At 44.4% G+C, this 18,546-nt stretch overlaps 2 protein-coding genes across 3 annotated transcripts in view; both read right to left on the bottom strand.

The window, feature by feature from the left end:
- Window positions 1-72: 72 nt before the first annotated feature.
- On the bottom strand, window positions 73-4,052 carry eri1 (exoribonuclease 1). Its single transcript, XM_071512328.1, has 7 exons — window positions 3,704-4,052; window positions 2,868-3,049; window positions 2,383-2,599; window positions 2,137-2,220; window positions 1,941-2,050; window positions 1,721-1,835; window positions 73-1,386 (listed from the first exon to the last, which is right to left on the bottom strand). Exons 1-7 carry the CDS (start codon window positions 3,776-3,778, stop codon window positions 1,144-1,146), a joined length of 1,026 nt encoding a protein of 341 aa, XP_071368429.1. The 5' UTR covers window positions 3,779-4,052; the 3' UTR covers window positions 73-1,143.
- A 2,896-nt stretch (window positions 4,053-6,948) lies between these two features.
- Window positions 6,949-18,546, bottom strand: part of LOC139638255 (transmembrane and coiled-coil domain protein 3-like) — a 29,297-nt gene continuing 17,699 nt past the window's right edge. For both annotated transcript variants that reach the window (XM_071512325.1, XM_071512326.1), the window contains exons 2-5: window positions 12,722-12,892; window positions 10,754-11,535; window positions 10,148-10,283; window positions 6,949-9,620 (exon numbers count right to left, since the gene is read on the bottom strand). In XM_071512325.1, coding sequence (XP_071368426.1) covers window positions 9,318-9,620; window positions 10,148-10,283; window positions 10,754-11,535; window positions 12,722-12,892 — 1,392 coding nt within the window. In that variant the 3' untranslated portion in view covers window positions 6,949-9,317. The remainder of the gene's footprint in view (window positions 9,621-10,147; window positions 10,284-10,753; window positions 11,536-12,721; window positions 12,893-18,546) is intronic.

The raw sequence follows: 18,546 nt of genomic DNA on the forward strand, positions 1-18,546 counted from the left end.
ATTTTACATGGTAAGTTTGAACAGAGAGGACACACTTAGTATAGAGTAAGAACGAAACGTACTTGATTTGGATTTTGGAGAATATTTATTCCTGTTAAAATAGACCAAGTTTCATAAAATAAAACTCATTCAATGTCCATACAAAAGATGACTGAATCCCATAACACAGGCTTACATCAAGCGGACTTAAGCTTTGTCTGAATTTCTTAAACTGTCCATAGAGGAGAGGCTCTTCAAATGAACACTCATTTCATATCCTATATAATGCATATGAAGCCAAAACAAAGTGTGTTCTTATTCAAATACTTATGGATTTCTGTACATCTGCAGAATCTGTGAGAAAATACATCTAGTCAAAGTTCATAAGACTGTTTTCAGACCTTCAACATACTCTGGACAAAGTTAACGGGCAAACAGTGTGACGTTATGGTTCTGTTAAATGCAGCACTTGAAACATTAGCACAGGAATAGCAGCGGCAAAATTCATGTTACGGTCATAATACTAGTACTAGGGTTAGACAGATATGGCAAATTGAAGGCCAATACTGATAGAGATATTTTTGGACTGAAACTGATGATAATAAAGATCTTTAAATTGGACCCAAAAAATTACAAGGATTCAGTGTTTCCCACAGAATAAGATTCTTGTCAGGGTGGAAATAGCATTTAGACCATCATGGGACACTAAAACTCTCCATTGAAACTCATACTAAAACTCTCCATTGAAACCCATACTAATTAAATTCTTTTAGGTGGGTGAGCAGCTCCTTGCAGCAGGGTGAGGCAGGTTTCACTGCAGGTTTTACAGACTGGCACTCCTGAAGCTGCTGAGTAAAATCCTCCCACAACAAACTGGAATGATTTCTCTGGTCAGACGTCGCTGACTGACCAATTTTTAAATCAAAGGCAAATAATCGGCCAGATATATCGGTCTAACCCCAACTAGCACCCTACATACTCTGACTACAGGGTTCCAGCGCCTAAACAAAAATGGACTACAACAAGACTGTAAAAGTGCTTTGGAATTTTTTTTTTCAAGTCACGGGGGCGGGGTAAAAACAGACACGGGGCTGCCTGTTTTTAAGGCCAATATGCACAAGACTCAGTCTCGGGGGTGGGGCGGGGCGGCGGCGGCGTCCGGGTCTAGTCCCGGCTGCGGGGGTTGAGCGGCGGGGGGGCTCCCTCCACGGGGGCCGAGCTGGGCACCGGCAGCAGCTGGCCGGCGTGCATGCGCTCGTTGACGCGCAGCTGGCAGCCGTCCTGGAGCATGCGCAGCGCTATGCGGGCGATGTTGCGCGAGTCGTCCAGGCCGGAGTGGGGCCGGCCCTCGTACTTCAGGCCCAGCTTCTCCAGCATGGTGCTCAGCTTCGTCTGTGTGCGCGGGACCTGCGGGAGAGACACAAGCGTTTGGTGGGTTTCTGTCGTTTCCAATAGGGTTCACGCCGATATATGGGTATATCGTCGTGGGGGAAACACTGAATGTTTGTCAGTTTCTCACATGAAAACGGCCAAATGTAAAGATATATTGGTTATCAGCAGTTTCAATGCCTTCAAAAAACCATATCAGTCAAAGCCTAATTTCTAATACATCTGATAAATAAATTGCTGCAATCAGTCAAGATTTGCCATTATTACTGTAGCTCCATTAAAAGACACTCTTCAGTTATACAAATGGTAAGACATTTACTTAAAGTCTCCCAACTTAATATAAAAGTCAAACCTTGTAGAAGTTCCCATATGATTTCCGTATGTTTATCCACTTCTTTGCAAATTGAGGGTATCTGATCCTGCTTATGCGACACTGGATGTTGAGGAACTTGCTCATATCCCAAGATCTAGAAAATATACAAAACAGAGGAGTGTGAGTTTGTGAGCCACTGTTCCCAACAAGACACTGAGCAGTGACTTTACGTTGTGTATCATTAATGTGAAAATCATACCCGTCAGTCAGCATGGCATATTTGTACTTTGTTCCAAGCTCCCTCTCCTGAAGCCAATGCACGACTCGCTGAAGGACTGCTGGGAATGTGTCCGCTTCATCTACCATTTTCTGTTCAACAGAGCAACAATCCTGATTACATTAATGTGAAATTGATATCAAAGAAGAGATATTCATTCAAATTGAGCTCAACCCACCTGTGTAATTCCTGTTAAATTCACGCAGAAGTCTGAGAGCTGCGTGTTCACTTCTGGTTTTACATATTCCTGGAAGGTGTCCACCTGCATAGTAAATGGGAGGAATGTGATTCATAATAGCAGAATGTATAGTCTTAGCCTTGACTATGTGAACCAGCAGTTCATAGGTGTTCATATATTACAAAGATATTATTCCAATAATGCATAAGGATGGGTACAGATTGCCACCATGTTTCCCCCACTCACAATCTCCAAGGTGTGCGTGTTGATAAGGACCATCGGGAATTCAATGATTTCATGAAGGAAGTCTGGGGGATTATCCTCTTCACACGTTGCCTCGAAGTCCACCACACAGATGTAGTCGTAGTAGGTATCAGTGGCCCCTCCGGCAGCGACAGACTGCATCAGCTTCTGCTTCTTGTAGTGGCTCTTCAGCCTCTTCTTCATCACATCCTTCACACCCCTGTAAGACACAATTATATACAAATGTTTTAGTTTTATTCTGTATGTCTGTCAATGTCAACACTGAATGAGATATTTAATAATAATAATAATAATAATAATACATGACATTTATATCGCGCTTTTCTCTGTGCTCAAAGACGCTTTACAAACACAGGATAAAACAAATTTAATAGAGATATATATAAAGATAGAAATGGATGAGAAAAGGACGTATACATTTTTACATATTCTTTGTGGATGTGTGTTGTCTGAATTATTATAATTACCTTGTGTCAAGCTTCAACTCTGCTAGTTTGGACCGAAGCTCATCCTTGGTCATGCGGTTGATGTGCCCATTAGCCAGAGCAATCTCTTTGTACACTGGATCACTGAATTCACCCTTCGACTGAGCCGAAGACACTTCAGGGGCAGATTCTTCTGTAGTGCAAATCCTGCTACAAGGCTTTGCCTGAAAGAAGAAAAATTACTTCAGTTAACATCTGCGACAGGAGTTAGGAATAATGTAAATAGCGCTACAGATTCACAAATAGAGAATTCAACAGACTGTGAGTGTGTGACAGACAATCTGAGCCTGTGTGTATCATGCTAGCCTTTTAGCCCCGATATGACCGTTTTCTTGTTTATAGAGAACATCACGCAAGAATCTGGCATTTTTTCTTATCATAGTCAGATATAACTCAAGGTCTTTCCTGAATCGATAGGCGGCACTCTTCAATTCGGCGTACATATAATCCATAAACAGGACTTGTATGGATATAATTTCAACGTTTAGAATTGGTTACTCGCCACCGCCCACCACGGTCTAGTTGGGTGGAAGACGGTGAGAATAACAGGTGTGCCGATTTTATAAGTAGAAATGTTATTGAAATAAGTGCTCCTTGGTGTAATGAATGCAAGCCGAATCGAAGAGTGACTGGTAACGATTAATAAAGGTCCTAAGTCATGTCTACCAATTATGTCCTTTAGCTGTAAGTAAGGTGGCATTAACTTGTCAGATTTGTATATGAGGTTTGACGTGACGGTCTCTAATACATGAGGCGACGGAACGTATCGGGGCTGTATGTGCATAGTTAGCGCTAGCTAGCGTGCTGCCCATACAAACCTTTTCGTCTTCTCTTGTATTAGACATCTTCACATTGACATCTTTGTCGTGGATATTCTCCTTGTGCTCATCCATTCGGAGTGAAAGTCAATCCGTATGAAACCAGTCCGCAATGTAGAGAGACCGCTTGTCTACACCAACATTAGCTAACCAGCTAGCTAACATTAGCCAACATCCCTGTGTTGACTTCCTAACGTTTGGTCACTTTGATAACACAAAGTCACAAATCACTAGTTAGCTGAGTTTTATATTACATATTCGAAAATCGATAGCAAAAAGACGTTTTCTGTCGCCCCTATTCAAGCGGGGCTAGGCATATGGTCCTCAGCGAGGTTATGTTAGGTTATTTTGTAACTTTTTTTTAAGGGGGACTGTTATGACGAGATCCGGTTTCGCGCCAACACCACGCTCGGCCCCGCTGACAGCTCACTATCGCCACCTAGTGTTGTGGATGTTATGCACACTATGTGTCAAAAAGTGTGAGACTGATAAATGAGTTATATTAAGTGTACGATGGAATTGAATCATACATTTTAATTATTTAATGTATTATAAATTGTGATAATGGTAATATGAATGTGCTGAGAGTATATATATATATTTTTGTAAGCTTCACCATTTAATCTTTTTTCTTTTCAGTGTGTTGCAAAGTAAGTGTATTTTAGTGATGTTCTACTAACAACAAAGCATACAGAACACAACCAGAGATGTTTTTGTTATTTTTGTTATTAGTATAGAAAACAGTTTTGCCATATTGTTCAGCTGAATTTAGAAAAATGATACATAGGAGTTTTCCATTCAGAATTTTTGATGATGAATATGATATTTTGCTTAGAGAATAATGAGATGACTGAAAAATGTTTTTACTGTAGTTTTACAATTATATCCTTATAGAAAAATAAAATTACAGACATCTTTCCAGATTTTGTTGGTATGTACAGAGTGCCAGAACAGATTAACCACAGTCTCATGATGTTCACAACAAATATAGTAACTATCAATACATTTGCTTAAATAATTGGGGAATAATATCTATAAATAATCTTGTAAGACTCTTATTTCATTTAATTAAACAAAAAAACGTGAAAGAGACCAAACTACTTTCCAGAGAGGATGTATGATGTGGAGTCACTGCTCATAACTGACAGCTAGGTGTCAGTGTCCTGTCTTAGTTTTATCCCATGTGGCATGCATGCATACATCCACCCATACTGTACCTGTGCCCTGTGCAGATGTTTAATCCTCATTATTCCCCAGCCTGGTGGGTCAGCCTGCCCCCGCTGAGTGGGATGAGCGCTGGCAGAAACAGGGCGGTGTGCACAGCAAAGAGCGGCAGAAAAGTGGGAGAGCAAAACACTGTTTAAATAATGAAGCCGGCTGAAAGATTCATGAGCAGCAAAACAGTTGGAACATGGACATTAACAGCTGCGTGTGCCAGACAGCAAACCGACTTGCTCAACATTGTACCTGTCTTGTAGCTGTAACACCTCTGGGATGGGAATCAGTTGCATATGGCAAAGTGTGGAATTAAATGGGATTTTGGTGTTTTTATGATTATAATGGAGAGCAGAAGGTCAAGCAAATATCACCTGGAAGTTGTATCTAAAATAATCATATCAGCAGCTTTCAGGACCAATTTTGGCTCAATTTTGACCAGTATCTTGTGAGTCATCAGTCCTTGCTGCACTTTGTCCTCAGAAATGTAGTGGATTTACTTGATATTTGTGGAAAATGATATTAGAAGCACATACTTTGCCATACCCTAGGGTTTAGTGAATTGACAGCCTTGCACTGGCTTTCAACGTTTCAATCCTTTCTACAGTAATAACAGGCATAATGCAACCAGCATTTTTGAGAGTGCACACATTCACACAGATATGTCTGAGCATAATAAGAATAAAGCCACAGATGAAAGGGACTGTGCAGACTCCAGCTGACATGCCTGCCTCCGGCTTCACAGTTTGGACTCTGACTGACATGGGACTCCTCACTAACCGGGTCAACTTCTCTGCCAGGCCAAAAATCATTCAGAAATTCATATGAAATTCCTTCTATAATGCTAAAACTGTTTGTTTTGCAGGTTCCATGGCCAACATCACTCAAACCACTCCACTTTGTTCTCTCTTCAACCTCATACACTGCACTTCCACGTTTATTGTATTAATATCATCATCATTGCACACTGATCTTTCTGTTGTTTGTGCTGATTGACAACTGCAGGTCGGTCTGAAATATTAATATGGAGAAGGAAGCATCTTTAATGATGAAATCCCCATGGGTATCCATTCAGAGAAAAGCAGCCATGGAGACCGGGCTGCGTCTTTCAATATTTTTCTGAGCACATAACCTGCAGCTATCAAATGGAATTCAGCTTTTTTTTTTTCTACCTCTAACCTGAAAAACCGTGTGAATCTTTAATGGGATGTGCGCCTGCCATAAAGATTCACACAGTTATCCTTCATCAATGTCAGACTGGCTTCCGTTAACACTTGGCTGGCTCGGCAGATGAAGTCAGCTTGATTAAATGCTGGAAAAGAAAATGCCGTGATTCAGTAAGCACACTCCCACTGGTATAACATTCCTAACTTCCCATTTGAACTGGCTGCTTTTCAGATGGTGGATCAGATACAACGGGTCACCTTGGCATTTGGCTGGCATGCTAACATGGATTGACCTTCGGCATCCTCATCCTCAGCCTCAGATCCCTCCTAGAGAATCAGCAAGCACATTTTCTCTGGTTAAGCAGCTGAAAGCAAGATATATAAAAAACAGTAATTCCAGAAGGTAATGAGGAATTAACTGCAGAAATTTCAGGGGTTTAACGATGTATGATTCATCATACAATTACAGGCATTATTTTGTCTCATTTAATGTGAAATAAGCAGACTAAATATTATCAAAGTCATAATTATATTTTAGTTTTGAGAAGTTAGAATACCATTAATCTGAGGTTTTATTGGACAGAACAGGATATGCAGTAGTGAATACTGAGTTAAGTGATATTTGGAATCATGTTGAATAGTTGGTGGGTGTTATTGAGGCCTATTTTATGTATGAATTCCTTGTGATGCTCGAGGAGCAGTTTGATCCTCCAGTCCTCCTTACATCATGCAATCCGTCTGAAGGATGATGTATAATGGATGAGATGGGATCTGATAGAGCTAATCTAAAATCCATCACTAGTTGAACATGAAAAGAAACCAATAGCAGACACGGAATCAGTAACAATTTTAGAAAAACCAAGAGGATTTATTTCTCATTTGAAAAAAAAAAATGATGTATTCCAAGAGGACACGGAAATATTCAAAACACACAGTATGGAACAATTACAGCTTTTGGAGAGGGGTGCACTTCTCTCCCGAACAGGAGACAGAAATAGTGTTTGGGCCAATTTGGAACAGCAAGATATCAAAGACTAATGGCAAAAAAAACAGTTGTAGTCATTAGATTATTACACTGAAAGGCTAAGGTACCCCAAAAAAAGCCACAAAAATCCACAGAAAAACCCAAGAGATCTCTCCATATTTGGCTTTTTGGAGAGACGGGAACACAGAATAGAAAGTACAGTTAAAACAAATGAGCTGCATTGAAAAGGCATCGGGCCTATATCACCCCCCTCTTCATCACAGTGATACAGGGCCAGGGAGCGTGGAGCTACATTGTTCGGTTCCCTCTGTCCAGTCAGTGATGCTGCATTCAAGTCACGTGGGAAAGACGATCGCTAGGAGCTTCCTACATGGAAATACCATTCAAGCATTCAATTTGAAGCAGTAAATACTTCAGATTTAAGTCGATTTCTCCGACGTCATTTTTGTGTAGGGAATCATATCCTCAATTCAAGTAAAACAACCAAAATGGAATGGTCTTCATCACATAACTCATTTCATACATTTTAAAATAGACTTGGGGGGGACAGCTGTGCACAACTACTTGCTGGAGTTTTCGTTTGTGGTTGCCATTGCAAAGTTTGATTTGCTGTAAGACATCAGTTCAACTGTAACTAATGTGACTAAGTGGGAAAAGGCTCAGAATAATTATCATGAGCAATTAAAATCTACAGAAAATATTCAAATGAGTTTCAACACACACAACACTTACAAGTGGGCGCTTTGAAGCGTCAAGATGTTCCCGCTGTTATTCCCATATGACATGAAGGCAGCATGACATCAAAGGCTTCACACAGAAGTGAATTTGTTCTGTTCACATCATAAAAAGGCAATTCAATAAAATCGGTGTCTTTAAGTGAGACACGCGACGCTCACATCCAGACCTTCGTCCCTAAACTCTTCTCATATCAGAAGTTGCTCCTGCTCTCTGCACTGAGAGAAAGTATCAAGGTAGCGAGCTAGATGCTAAGGGAGCCGTCTTTGGGACAGAGCAGAGCATGGTGACTCACAGACCACATTTCGTCTCAAATCGTCTTGAGAAGCAACTTACCGAAACAACACAAAACATATTTTACATGACGAAAACCCCAAAGCATCAAATAACACGACGGGTGGCAGTTCATAACGTTTCCCTTGAGAAATACAGACGCACAGGCAGGCGGACGCAGACGCACATGCTGACCCGCTCAGACGGGCACAACAAACACACACACACACACGCATACGATTCCAAATTGTGTATATACTAGGCTTACACTTCAATATGTGCCTTTGAAGGAGACACAGACGACAAAAAAAATCCCCATAAATACAGAACAGTAAAGTACGGTGACACACACGGTACAAATAAATCAGCCTTCAGGTGGGTGTGTGTTTGTGTGTGTGTCACAGCTGGCTGGTATGTAAGGAGGCAAACTGTAGGCGTGTGTGGCTTCAAGACCCATCGACTGGCAAAACACTGCCAGCGAGTGTCTTTTTGGAGAGGTTTGGAGGGGTGGGGGGGGGGGGTTGGTTGGTTGGTTATAATAGATACACTTCCCTTTAAGGACAGGAAATAATCACTCTATTTCCATGCCCCTATAAAAGACCACACTTTATTTAGACTTTAATGTCTTTACTGTGAGAGCGACCGGACGTACAGATGAGAGCGAGACGAGTCCAAAAGCCAGTAATATGCCTCGGGATCTGGTGTGGCACTCATCTGATCGGTCAGTTCCAGCTGACTTCCCCGCCATTGGTCCGACAGTCCCGACTGTAGTGATACTACTACACACTTTTGCACGGCCCATGCCTTTAGCGTTGTAGACAGCGCATCGTAACGTGATGAAGAGCTTTGTCACACCTGTGTTCGGTCGTGATGGATGCGTGTATGACTGACGGATCAGTTTACATCCCTATGAACCGCTCACGTCTGTACGGTGTCTGCTGAAATCCTCCGGAGGTGCATTCTGGGAAAGGCTCTCAGGCTTCCGATACCCACAGCCGGCCCTATGTGCTTCTGCGTCGACCCAGTTAGGCATGCAAAACACAGAACTGTCAATCAAGTCGCTGTGGAGTCCCTAGGGCGACGCTGACCGTAAGAAGTAGGGAACGAGGGAATGGTGTAAGGCTACATGTAAACTCCTCCCTGTTTCCTACGTCTCCATGACGACACACCTCCGCCATCTTGGCCCGGGGTTGGCCAAAAGGTCGACGGTCTCGTTAGCGTTCGCGGCGGCGAGTCTGGCTCAGTGCGGCAGGAGCAGCCGCTCTAGCGCGCACTGTAAATGTTCCCAGTTCTTCCACAGCAGCGCCAGCAGCGACACGCCCACGCAGGTGAGAGCCAGGTGGAGGCGGCTGCGCAGCAGCGGGGCGGTGAACTTGGCCGCCGTGGAAACGCACACCAGGATCACCGTGACGATGGCCAGCATGATGTTGATGCACTTGCCGAGCAGCACCTTGGCGTCGGTGTTTTCCAGCTGAACCGTCTGCTGCTGCTGCTGCTGGAGCTCCAGCTTGGACACCCGAGTCTGGCACGACTCCAGGGCCTCCTGCACACGCACGCGCACACACACACACACACACACATTAGAAATTAACTGATATGTACTGCATTAGAAATGAATGGGAGTTGCTGGGGGAATCAGGCCTGGGATCTACTGTTGACTACCTAAAAAACGCAAATGCCCCAAAAATAATCTTTTAAGAAATGAATGGGAGTTGTGTGTACCATTGGAAATGAATGAAAGCTGTGCGTCCCATTAGAAATTAATGGGAGTTGTACATTCCATTAGAAATGAACAGGAGCTGAACGTCCCATTAGGAATACATGGGAGTTGAACGTCCCGTTAGTTAGAGATGAACAGGAGTTCAACGTTCCATTAGAAATTAATGGGAGTTATGCATCCATAAAGTCTGAAATCAAAACTGAAAAATTCCAATGCTGTAAATGTTCAAACATAGTCAGAGACTAAATGTGAGTGTGTTGTTTAATATTATATAACTGGCTCTTAAAGGCCAAGTGTGTGTGTGTGTGTGTGTGTGTGTGTGTGTGTGTGTGTGTGTGTGTCTCATGTACCTGTATATCCCTGGCCCTCTCGTAGGCCTGGTAGGCCACTTTTTCCTCAATGCTGGCCAGTTCCTGCTTTAGATTGCTGGTCTCATGCTGGTGCAGCTCTGTCAGGTCATTTAACTGATCCTCCAACCGCTCATACCTGACAGACAGAAACACACACACACACACACACACACAGAGTAGGTGGAGGCAGAGAGCCAAGAGGGAGAGAGGGAGAAACAATGCATAATTGAGTGTGTGTGGGTGAGTAACTGTACAGCTGTTTATCCACTACTGCAACTAAGCTGTTGAAATATTTGCCCTCAGTTGACTTTAGCGACAGTCCAGGGAGTTTCTGTGTAAGCTCCACTGTCTATTTTTAGTTTACAAGAGCTTATAATAATGCCCTCCTAAACTGTCAAAAAGCTTCACAGCAGAAGTGCTAACAAAATTATTCTCAGCTACTTGGGACTATATTTGAATGGATCACATGGACCCATAACTGGGTGTGTGTGTGTCCTGTAAAGCTCACTGGGCAGAGCGAGGCACCAGTACTGCCAGGATTAGGCTTTGACTCCCACATGAGTCACCCATACTAAAAACACGAGTGTGTGTTAATGTTGTACCTACCTGTATCTCTCCTCCTGCAGTGTCTGTGTGAAGTAGCCGTAGTCTCTCTTGAACTGTGATTTCAGAGTTTCCATGTCCTCAGCCAGCTGTGCCTGAGCCTCCCTGATCTCCCTGACCACCTCTAGCACCTCCCCCAGGCGGCCCTGGGAGTCCGACCTGCCGGGACCCCCGGACCCCGCCCCCGAACCCCCGGCCGGGTTCCCGTTAGAGTCGGCGGACACAGAGGTCCCGGTGGAGCACTCGTCGTCGCTCGGGTACTTGGACGTCTTGGCGACCGTGGTGGCGCTGCCGCTCAGCGCCCGGGCCCCGCCCTCCACCTGGAGCCCCGCCCCTGCCTCCATGGAGCTCTTGAGGTGGGCGATGTTGTCGGCGCTGCCGAACTTGTTCCTGATGAGGTTGGCGAACTCCCGCGACTTGTTGAAGAAGAAGGGCGGCGAGAGCGACACGCCGGGCCCGATGGTCTTCACCTTGTCCAGCGCCGGGTGCCGCCCGGTGGCGCTGACGTCCCGCAGGCTGCCGTCCTTGCTCTGAGTCCCGGACTCCTTCTGGCCGCCGTCTTTGTGGCTGTGCTTGCCGTTTGTCTCGCTGTCCTTCATGCGGCGGTGGTACTGCTCCAGCTTCCTCTGCAGCCGGGCGATGGAGTGCGCCGACTTCTGGTTCTTCTTCTCAAACACCTGGCGGATTCGCCCCACCTGCTGCTTGTCGGCGTTGTTCACCAGCTTCAGGTACTCGGCGACGTTCTGGTCCCGAGCCGTCTGCTCCACCTTGATCTGCTCCGTCACCTGCGGGGAGAGCGGAGGGGGGGAGAGAGAGATGATGAGGGGTGGATCTTGGGGTTGTGCACGAAGACTGGATGTTAAAAATGTATAATCATGTTGACAGTAAGTAGTAAATATATTTGGAGATCATCATGTTAAGGAGCAGTGTTGACCTCGTTACTAACAAAAAGTAATACATTACTCTATATATTTCAAAGGTAATTTTATTACTTTACCCACTGGGATCAGTAATTCATTACACTATTCATTACATCACTTTTCCATTAAAGCCCCAAAATTGGCAGCTGCATCCTGTTTTACCCTCAGAAAATGAGGATAAATCAATTAACTCTCCTGTGAATAGACAGAGTAACTAAAAAGCATTGACGTCCAATGTTTTTGTCCTCCCAGAGAGTCGACTTTTCTGCCATTTCACAATGACTAATTATGATGACAATGAATCAGGGGATGGAGTGGGATACAGCTGAAGAATAATTCAACTTAAATCTGGTATTTAGAGATGATAAAACATAATTTATATAAACATAATAATTATTTCATGTTTTTGATTGGTTACCAATACTGACTGATTATTACTGATACTGAAATGGTAATCCACTCATTACTGGGGAAAGTAAAAATATTACTGTAACGGCTCTGCTCATCCTGCACACCTGTCTGCACCTCTCCCAGTCTTCTCACCAGCCTCTCATCAGCTCATCTACCTGCAGTATATCTACCCCGGCTCTTCAACCATTCTTCGCCAGATTGTTGTTTCAACCTCAGTGGTAGATACGCTTCTAGGCCAATCTAGTTAGAACTCCTAGTGACTTTGTCTCTTCGTGTTTCCTGTGACTAACCAGCCTCTCTTATCTCAGGACCATCACCCGCCTGCCTGTCTTCCTGCTTGTCTCCCTGCCTGCCTGCCAGCAACCTCCTAGCCTCCAAGCTCCCCCTGCCTGCCACTCTTCCCCTCATCCCACGCTCACGCCAAGCCCCACTCCTCCCTACCATCACTCACCCCTGCTGCCACCGGATTCCCGTTCCCTGCCATCAGCCCCTCATCCAGATCCTCCCTGACAATAAACCCGTTTCCTTACCAACTCCACCCTGTCCGTGTCCTGCGTTTGGGTCCCACCTGTGTCCATAACATACACATGGCTCTGTATGTCAATAAATCTACAATGAGACCGTGAAGGAAGTGTCTGACCTTGAGGATCTTCTGCTGCAGGCTGTCGATGCCCAGCGGTCCCTTGCTGAAGTCCAGGCCCACGCCGCCCTCTCCGGCGCTGTCCACCACATCCAGGTTGGACTCTGAGCCGCCGCGACGCATCGGCACCGGGATGCTGAGGATGTTGCCATCACAGGCACTGCGCTCCGCCTGGCGACACACACACACACACACACAAAGAATGTTAGCACTTGAAGAAGGAACATTAAGTATTCAGCACGCCATCTCAAGCAGAGCTGACATCAGGATGGCTTGCACAACAGAAGCCAGACAACTTGAACAGCTCGTACAGTCATCATTATTTCAGCATAACCTTGAATAAGTCGGCATACTTGTAGACATTCCCTAAGAAACACAAGAGACGACTTGTGAGAACAAAGCTTTCCTGACGCCACACTTGAGCAAATAGTATAGGCTATTTGCTGCAGAAACTAACGAAGCCCTGCATTGGCTTCGGTCTCTGTGCACAAGCTTGCTGGCTAGTGAAATCTTTCGCGCAGCAGCCCCCACACCGTGATAGTCTGTAATTGGTCTAAAATATCACGCGTTTGCTTGTGTTGCCTTGAGGAAAAGCTTCTGGTTCATTGCTGTTCTTAACATCTCGTGCTAAACTCCTGGTTAGTATACCACCCGCCTCAGTCTGAGAGAAAAATAGAGAATAGGAATTTTAGGACCATAGCACCTTAGGATTTCACAGTAATTGCACACTCTGTCTAGCTTGGCCTTGATAGGATGCTTGGGTTTAGACGGATGGGAGAGAGGGAAGAAAGCAGCAGAAGAGTCAATAAATCTCTCTTAAGACTCTACTGGTCAGTGAGTGGAGCAGTGCGGAGCCCGGGGCTCCAATCCTTGTTGAGCTGAATAACTGCTCTCTGCATTGACAATAGCAGACGATTATGTAAGGCTACCTAAAATATTAGTATGTGGTAACTCCTGTTGCCACGGCAGCCAAGCATACACACACACTAAGCTCTAAAATACACATGAACAAACTGCTGGCATTCCATGAAGGGGGGTATTTTGGCTCTATCCTTTTTGTCTTTTCCTTATATATAGACATGTAGAATTATGACATTTATTTTGCCCTGTGGCTCATAGTGGTGCAGCCTACGCTGCATTCTGCAGAGTCAGCAATCCTTGCTCCTAGCTGTGCATAGAACAGACCTACAGTACCAAGCAGTCAATAATTTTGCATCTTCTTTTCGCTCATTCATGCAAAACACGTTGTGAATTAGGCTATACTTCTCGCTATTCTTGATTACAGATGGCCAACACTCTCAGAACATTACACACATACACACACACACATACCCGACAGTCCAGCCAAGAAGCCAGTACTGCAGCCTGTCCAGAGCAACCCGGTGTGATGAGAGAACATCTACTGTCCGCTAAGTCTACTAGCCAATAAGCTGCATCCTCTGCCCGCTGCAGCACACACTCAACCTTTCTGTTTGAGTCTCTCTCACTCACAAAAAAAACACACTTATGACCTTGAATTGTTTTCTTTCATAGTTGTGCCCAGATCATGCACACTCAAACACTTTCACCTTCCCTCCTTTGCTTCATCTTTCTCTCACACACAAGCGGCCCGGCGGCCATAAATGTGCCGGGTTTGGGGGGACTGATGTGCGGAAACGTGCGACTAGCCGTGCCTCGCACTCAGTAATCCACACACGTACTGGACGGCAACTGGAAAGTGGGTCTGAGGTTGACAGGGGGGGTAGGAATTATTAACATGTGAACACACACACATAGACCACAAAGGCACCATATGCCTCACAGGACCCACGTGTCTGCGTTACAGAGCAGCTATCTGGTCATTACTGGTCCTCTGACCCTGGTTTGTATTGAGGCCATTGAGATTATAATACAGATGGGTGGACACTCACACTAAACACACCAAAACACAACGCACCAGGCTTGGCATTAAGCATTTCAACACATTTGCCCATCAGAAAAGTGGATTTGTCTGAAAGTAGGCTGTTCAACTTCTCTGCAAGGAATGAAAAATTTATGAATGGATCTGAAGGCAGAATGTGAAAGTAAGACATGGGCTGGCTGCAATCCATTTATTTAGAGGGAACTATTGGCCATAAAATGGGTTGTTAAAACGATTAGATTAGATTTTTCTCAGCAGACTGTGTTCAACTGAAAAAGAGTGTCACAAAAACGAATAGAAAATAGAGAGTTTCCTGACTGGTGGATCAGTGTACCTGCAGCATCCAGGCCAGATTTAAATGGCCTGGGACCTTTGATCCTGTCTCTCTCCACAATAGACTGTCCAACAAAGTGAAACATTATCTATTAAAGAAAATGAAAGGCTGAATCTTGTATGCTCTCTTGCTTTGAGTTTTTTTGTTTTGTTTCCATAGAACATTGATCCTCTTCACTCCCACAAACAATCACACAAAAGCATTAATACTGCAAGCTCCTCTTCCCCTCTCAATGAAAACGGAACCCATTTAATGCATTCAAAACAAAGCAAGATGAGGCAGACGCGCAGACACCCTGATGGTGTGTGTGTGCGTTGGTGTATGATTTGCATCGCCTTTCTACATTCAAATTCTAAGATTAGAGATCGGAGAGGAAGCAAGCAGGCGTGCCGTGTGGTTTGTACTCTGTGTGTGTACGTGTGACAAAGAGAGAGAGAGAGAGAGAGAGAGAGAGAGAGAGAGAGAGAGAGAGAGAAGAGAGAGAGAGAGAGAGAGAGAGAGAGAGAGAGAGAATGTAGGCCAGCAAACACTACTCTAACTCCCACCAAGCCAGCTCATTTGAGCATCTCATTGATGGAGCTGGGAGCAGAGACCTTGCCACGGGGGGACGACGCTCCGACACAAACACACAGGCAATTGCCCAGGGAAATCTTTCTTTCGTCTCCCCCGGCACCAAGAAGCCGTTTATTCCTGACTTCAATCCATCAATTTATTTTTTTCGCTACAGAGGGAAACATGAACCAGAGGTGGAAACAAGTCGGTAACAAGGAAACGAATGATGCTCTCCTCCTGTGGGCCCATCAGTAAAAAATGTTACCTTGTTTGGATCTGTAATTGTAATCCCCCCCTCCAACACCCCCCTTGGGCTAATTAGTGGAATTTGGAAAATGCCCGAACGCAGTGGTGAGATGCATTATTATGTCAAAATCCAATCAGTGGTGTCTGGGAAATCGTGAGTGACAGATGAATGAACTAATAGAGACTGATCCATAAATCCACCCACCCCGCATTTCATCCTAGAGGACTAAAACAAAAAAACAACAACTCCCCCAACCATCCAAGGCTCTTTGAATGTGAAAAAGGCTCTGTGTGCTAGTTAAAATTAGTGTGCATAAAAGTGATCCATCAATGTCACTGAGGCACACAGTCGGCTGTGTGGAGGAGACAACGCTTGCGAAACGTTACCCTACCTATATAATATTCATGTGCTGATAAGATATCATACCCAAAACATGCGTGTGTGTGGAGGTAACCTACCGGGGTGCAGTGATATGCCATATGGTATGCTAATAGGCTATGTGGAAGATAGCCCATCCTGCAGAGCGTGCTGCGCCGTCTGCACTCCCACTACACCTATTAATTCACTATCAACCTCAAAAAAGAAAAGGACGGATGTAAAGGAAAGATGTGAGTGAAAGCAAGAGTGGATATTGTATTTGGATGGGACGCTCACTTCTTTACTGCCTTTCTTTTTAAGTGCACAATGAGCACTTAAAAGACCACATGCAACGGACATTACAGTGCATTTCTATCACTAATCTAACCCAGTATGACTGTCTAAACCAACACACCGGATTAACACTGGCAGATTTGAACTGGCCTGTGTGTGTGTGTGTGTGTGTGTGTGTGTGTGTGTGTGTGTGTTGGGGGGCAGTAAATGGGATTGGGAGAATCCAGATAAAGAGATTTAGCAGATGAGATGTTTAAAACTTTATACCTTAAGCCAATCACACAAAATTAGCTCACATAAACCTGATACTTCATATAAAGCTGATAAACATCAGAGAGCACCACGGCATAGACAGATAGGAACTAGAAAGACTATATATAGAATTTAGGAACGCTTAACTGACCTATTCAGTATTGTTAATAACATTATTCAATAGCTCTATGAACAGATGCGGAGATGTGCTCACACACAAGTACCGCAAACCAGGCTAGAATTTGGCAAGGCCATCCTGTTCCAACCAGACTTGAGAATGACACAGATATCTCTGGTAATTTATGAGTGTGCTTCCTGAGGCCCCAGAGAAACCACACAAGCCAAGCCTAATGCATCATGCTGCCAGGAAATAAGGTACAGACAGGTTACAGAGCACAACACTGCAACCGCAATTGGATTCAAATCCATTCAACCTGTGAGACAAAAACCAACTCTGAAATACAAAAAGGGGAAGAAAAAAAATCAGGTTTCCTCAGGCAGCCAGGCAGCTGACTACAAACTGACCAAAAATGGGCAAAAAATGACTTTTGTTTGTGGCTGTATGAATAATAAATGACATGCTGTTCCATAAGATTCTTTAACAATGCTAGACTACATGTCATTATGACCACCTTGTGTACTGTGGGCAGCGAGACAAGCGAAACACTGTGTAGTATTTCATCATCTTTAACTTTGTCTGGTCTTACTGCTCTCTAAGCACAGGCTCTGACTCTACAACTTCTGTGTTTTCTTAACTTTAACTGCATGACTGCACTTTCACTGTCTTCACTGCTGTGTGCGCTGAAGCCTCTTAACTTCTCTTATCTCCAAGGCAAACTTCGCGTATCTCCTCAGACGACTTCAATGAAATAGATTTTAAATGAAGCAGAGGAACACCCTAGATTAGCCCGCAGCTAAAGTGAAACCTAAAAGTCTTTTTACGCCACAGAAGATTTTTCATGTGTAAAACTAGCACAGGAATAAAATACAAAATTGACTTGATGTAGCCTAGCTTATTAACCTATTCTCTAGGAAGGCTTGCACACTGGTTAGAAAAACATATCTGCCATGAAAGAAAAAACAGAATTGGCTTGGTTTTTGTGACAGAGTATCCTCTGGTTATGTTCACAATGCACATTCACATCACGTAAAGAGTTTTTAGTTTAGTCCAGCTATGATAAAAAAGGACAGTTTAAGGTGAAACTTAGACATCCGGTTCATGTGAGCGGGACTGTAGAGCGCCAGGCCTGCAGGGGAGCAGCAGTGACTCTGTGGCCAGGGACAGCAGCCCTCTCTGGGGCAGAGGAGCTGGCAGACAGACCTCCCCATGGGGCTCCACAGACGCAATGGTAAACTTCCCAGAGAGTAGATGGAAAGCAAAGCAAACACAGTACAGCTGGCAAATTGGAGAGGAGTTATAATACAAACACAGAGGAGTCCTACGGTGTGTTCAGGCAATATTCATCATATACATGATATGTGTGCGTGAGAGCAAGAGAGAGAGAGCTCCACAGAGTCAAATCACACTTAATAAGCATAAGCATTTCATTCAAAAGGCATCCATCTATTGTTCTGCCTTGGCATTGTGTAGGCAACCTCACCTTTGTTCTACCTTGAACACACACACGCACACCTGTACTGAAGCCAAACCCAAGGTGGGGCTGAGGGGAAGTAAACAGTGTGTGCCTGATTAGCATAATGCTACATTGGCTTAAGCTTCAATTCAAGTCTTGACCTGCTATTCTATGCGCACACCCACATACCCACACACTCACACACACCCCCACAGACACACGCACATCTGTCAGAATGGGACATGTCCACAATCGCCCAGAGATTGTGTGTTAAACACATAAGGCGCAGAAGGTACTCTACTGGGCAGCAATACA

Source organism: Centroberyx affinis, unplaced genomic scaffold (assembly GCF_046629955.1).
Source record: "Centroberyx affinis isolate AG114_WGS23_722 - 3 ecotype Tasmania unplaced genomic scaffold, CSIRO-AGI_Caff_v1 ptg006241l_1, whole genome shotgun sequence".
In the NCBI taxonomy this organism is placed as follows: Eukaryota; Metazoa; Chordata; class Actinopteri; order Beryciformes; family Berycidae; genus Centroberyx; species Centroberyx affinis.

Coding starts and splice junctions, on each gene's coding strand:
- eri1 (XM_071512328.1), bottom strand. CDS start 3,778: ATGGATGAGCACAAGGAGAATATCCACGACAAAGATGTCAATGTGAAG. Junction 2,051..2,136: donor ATTTAACAGGAATTACACAG/GTGGGTTGAGCT, acceptor TCTGTTGAACAG/AAAATGGTAGATGAAGCGGA. Junction 1,387..1,720: donor CATATGGGAACTTCTACAAG/GTTTGACTTTTA, acceptor TCTCTCCCGCAG/GTCCCGCGCACACAGACGAA.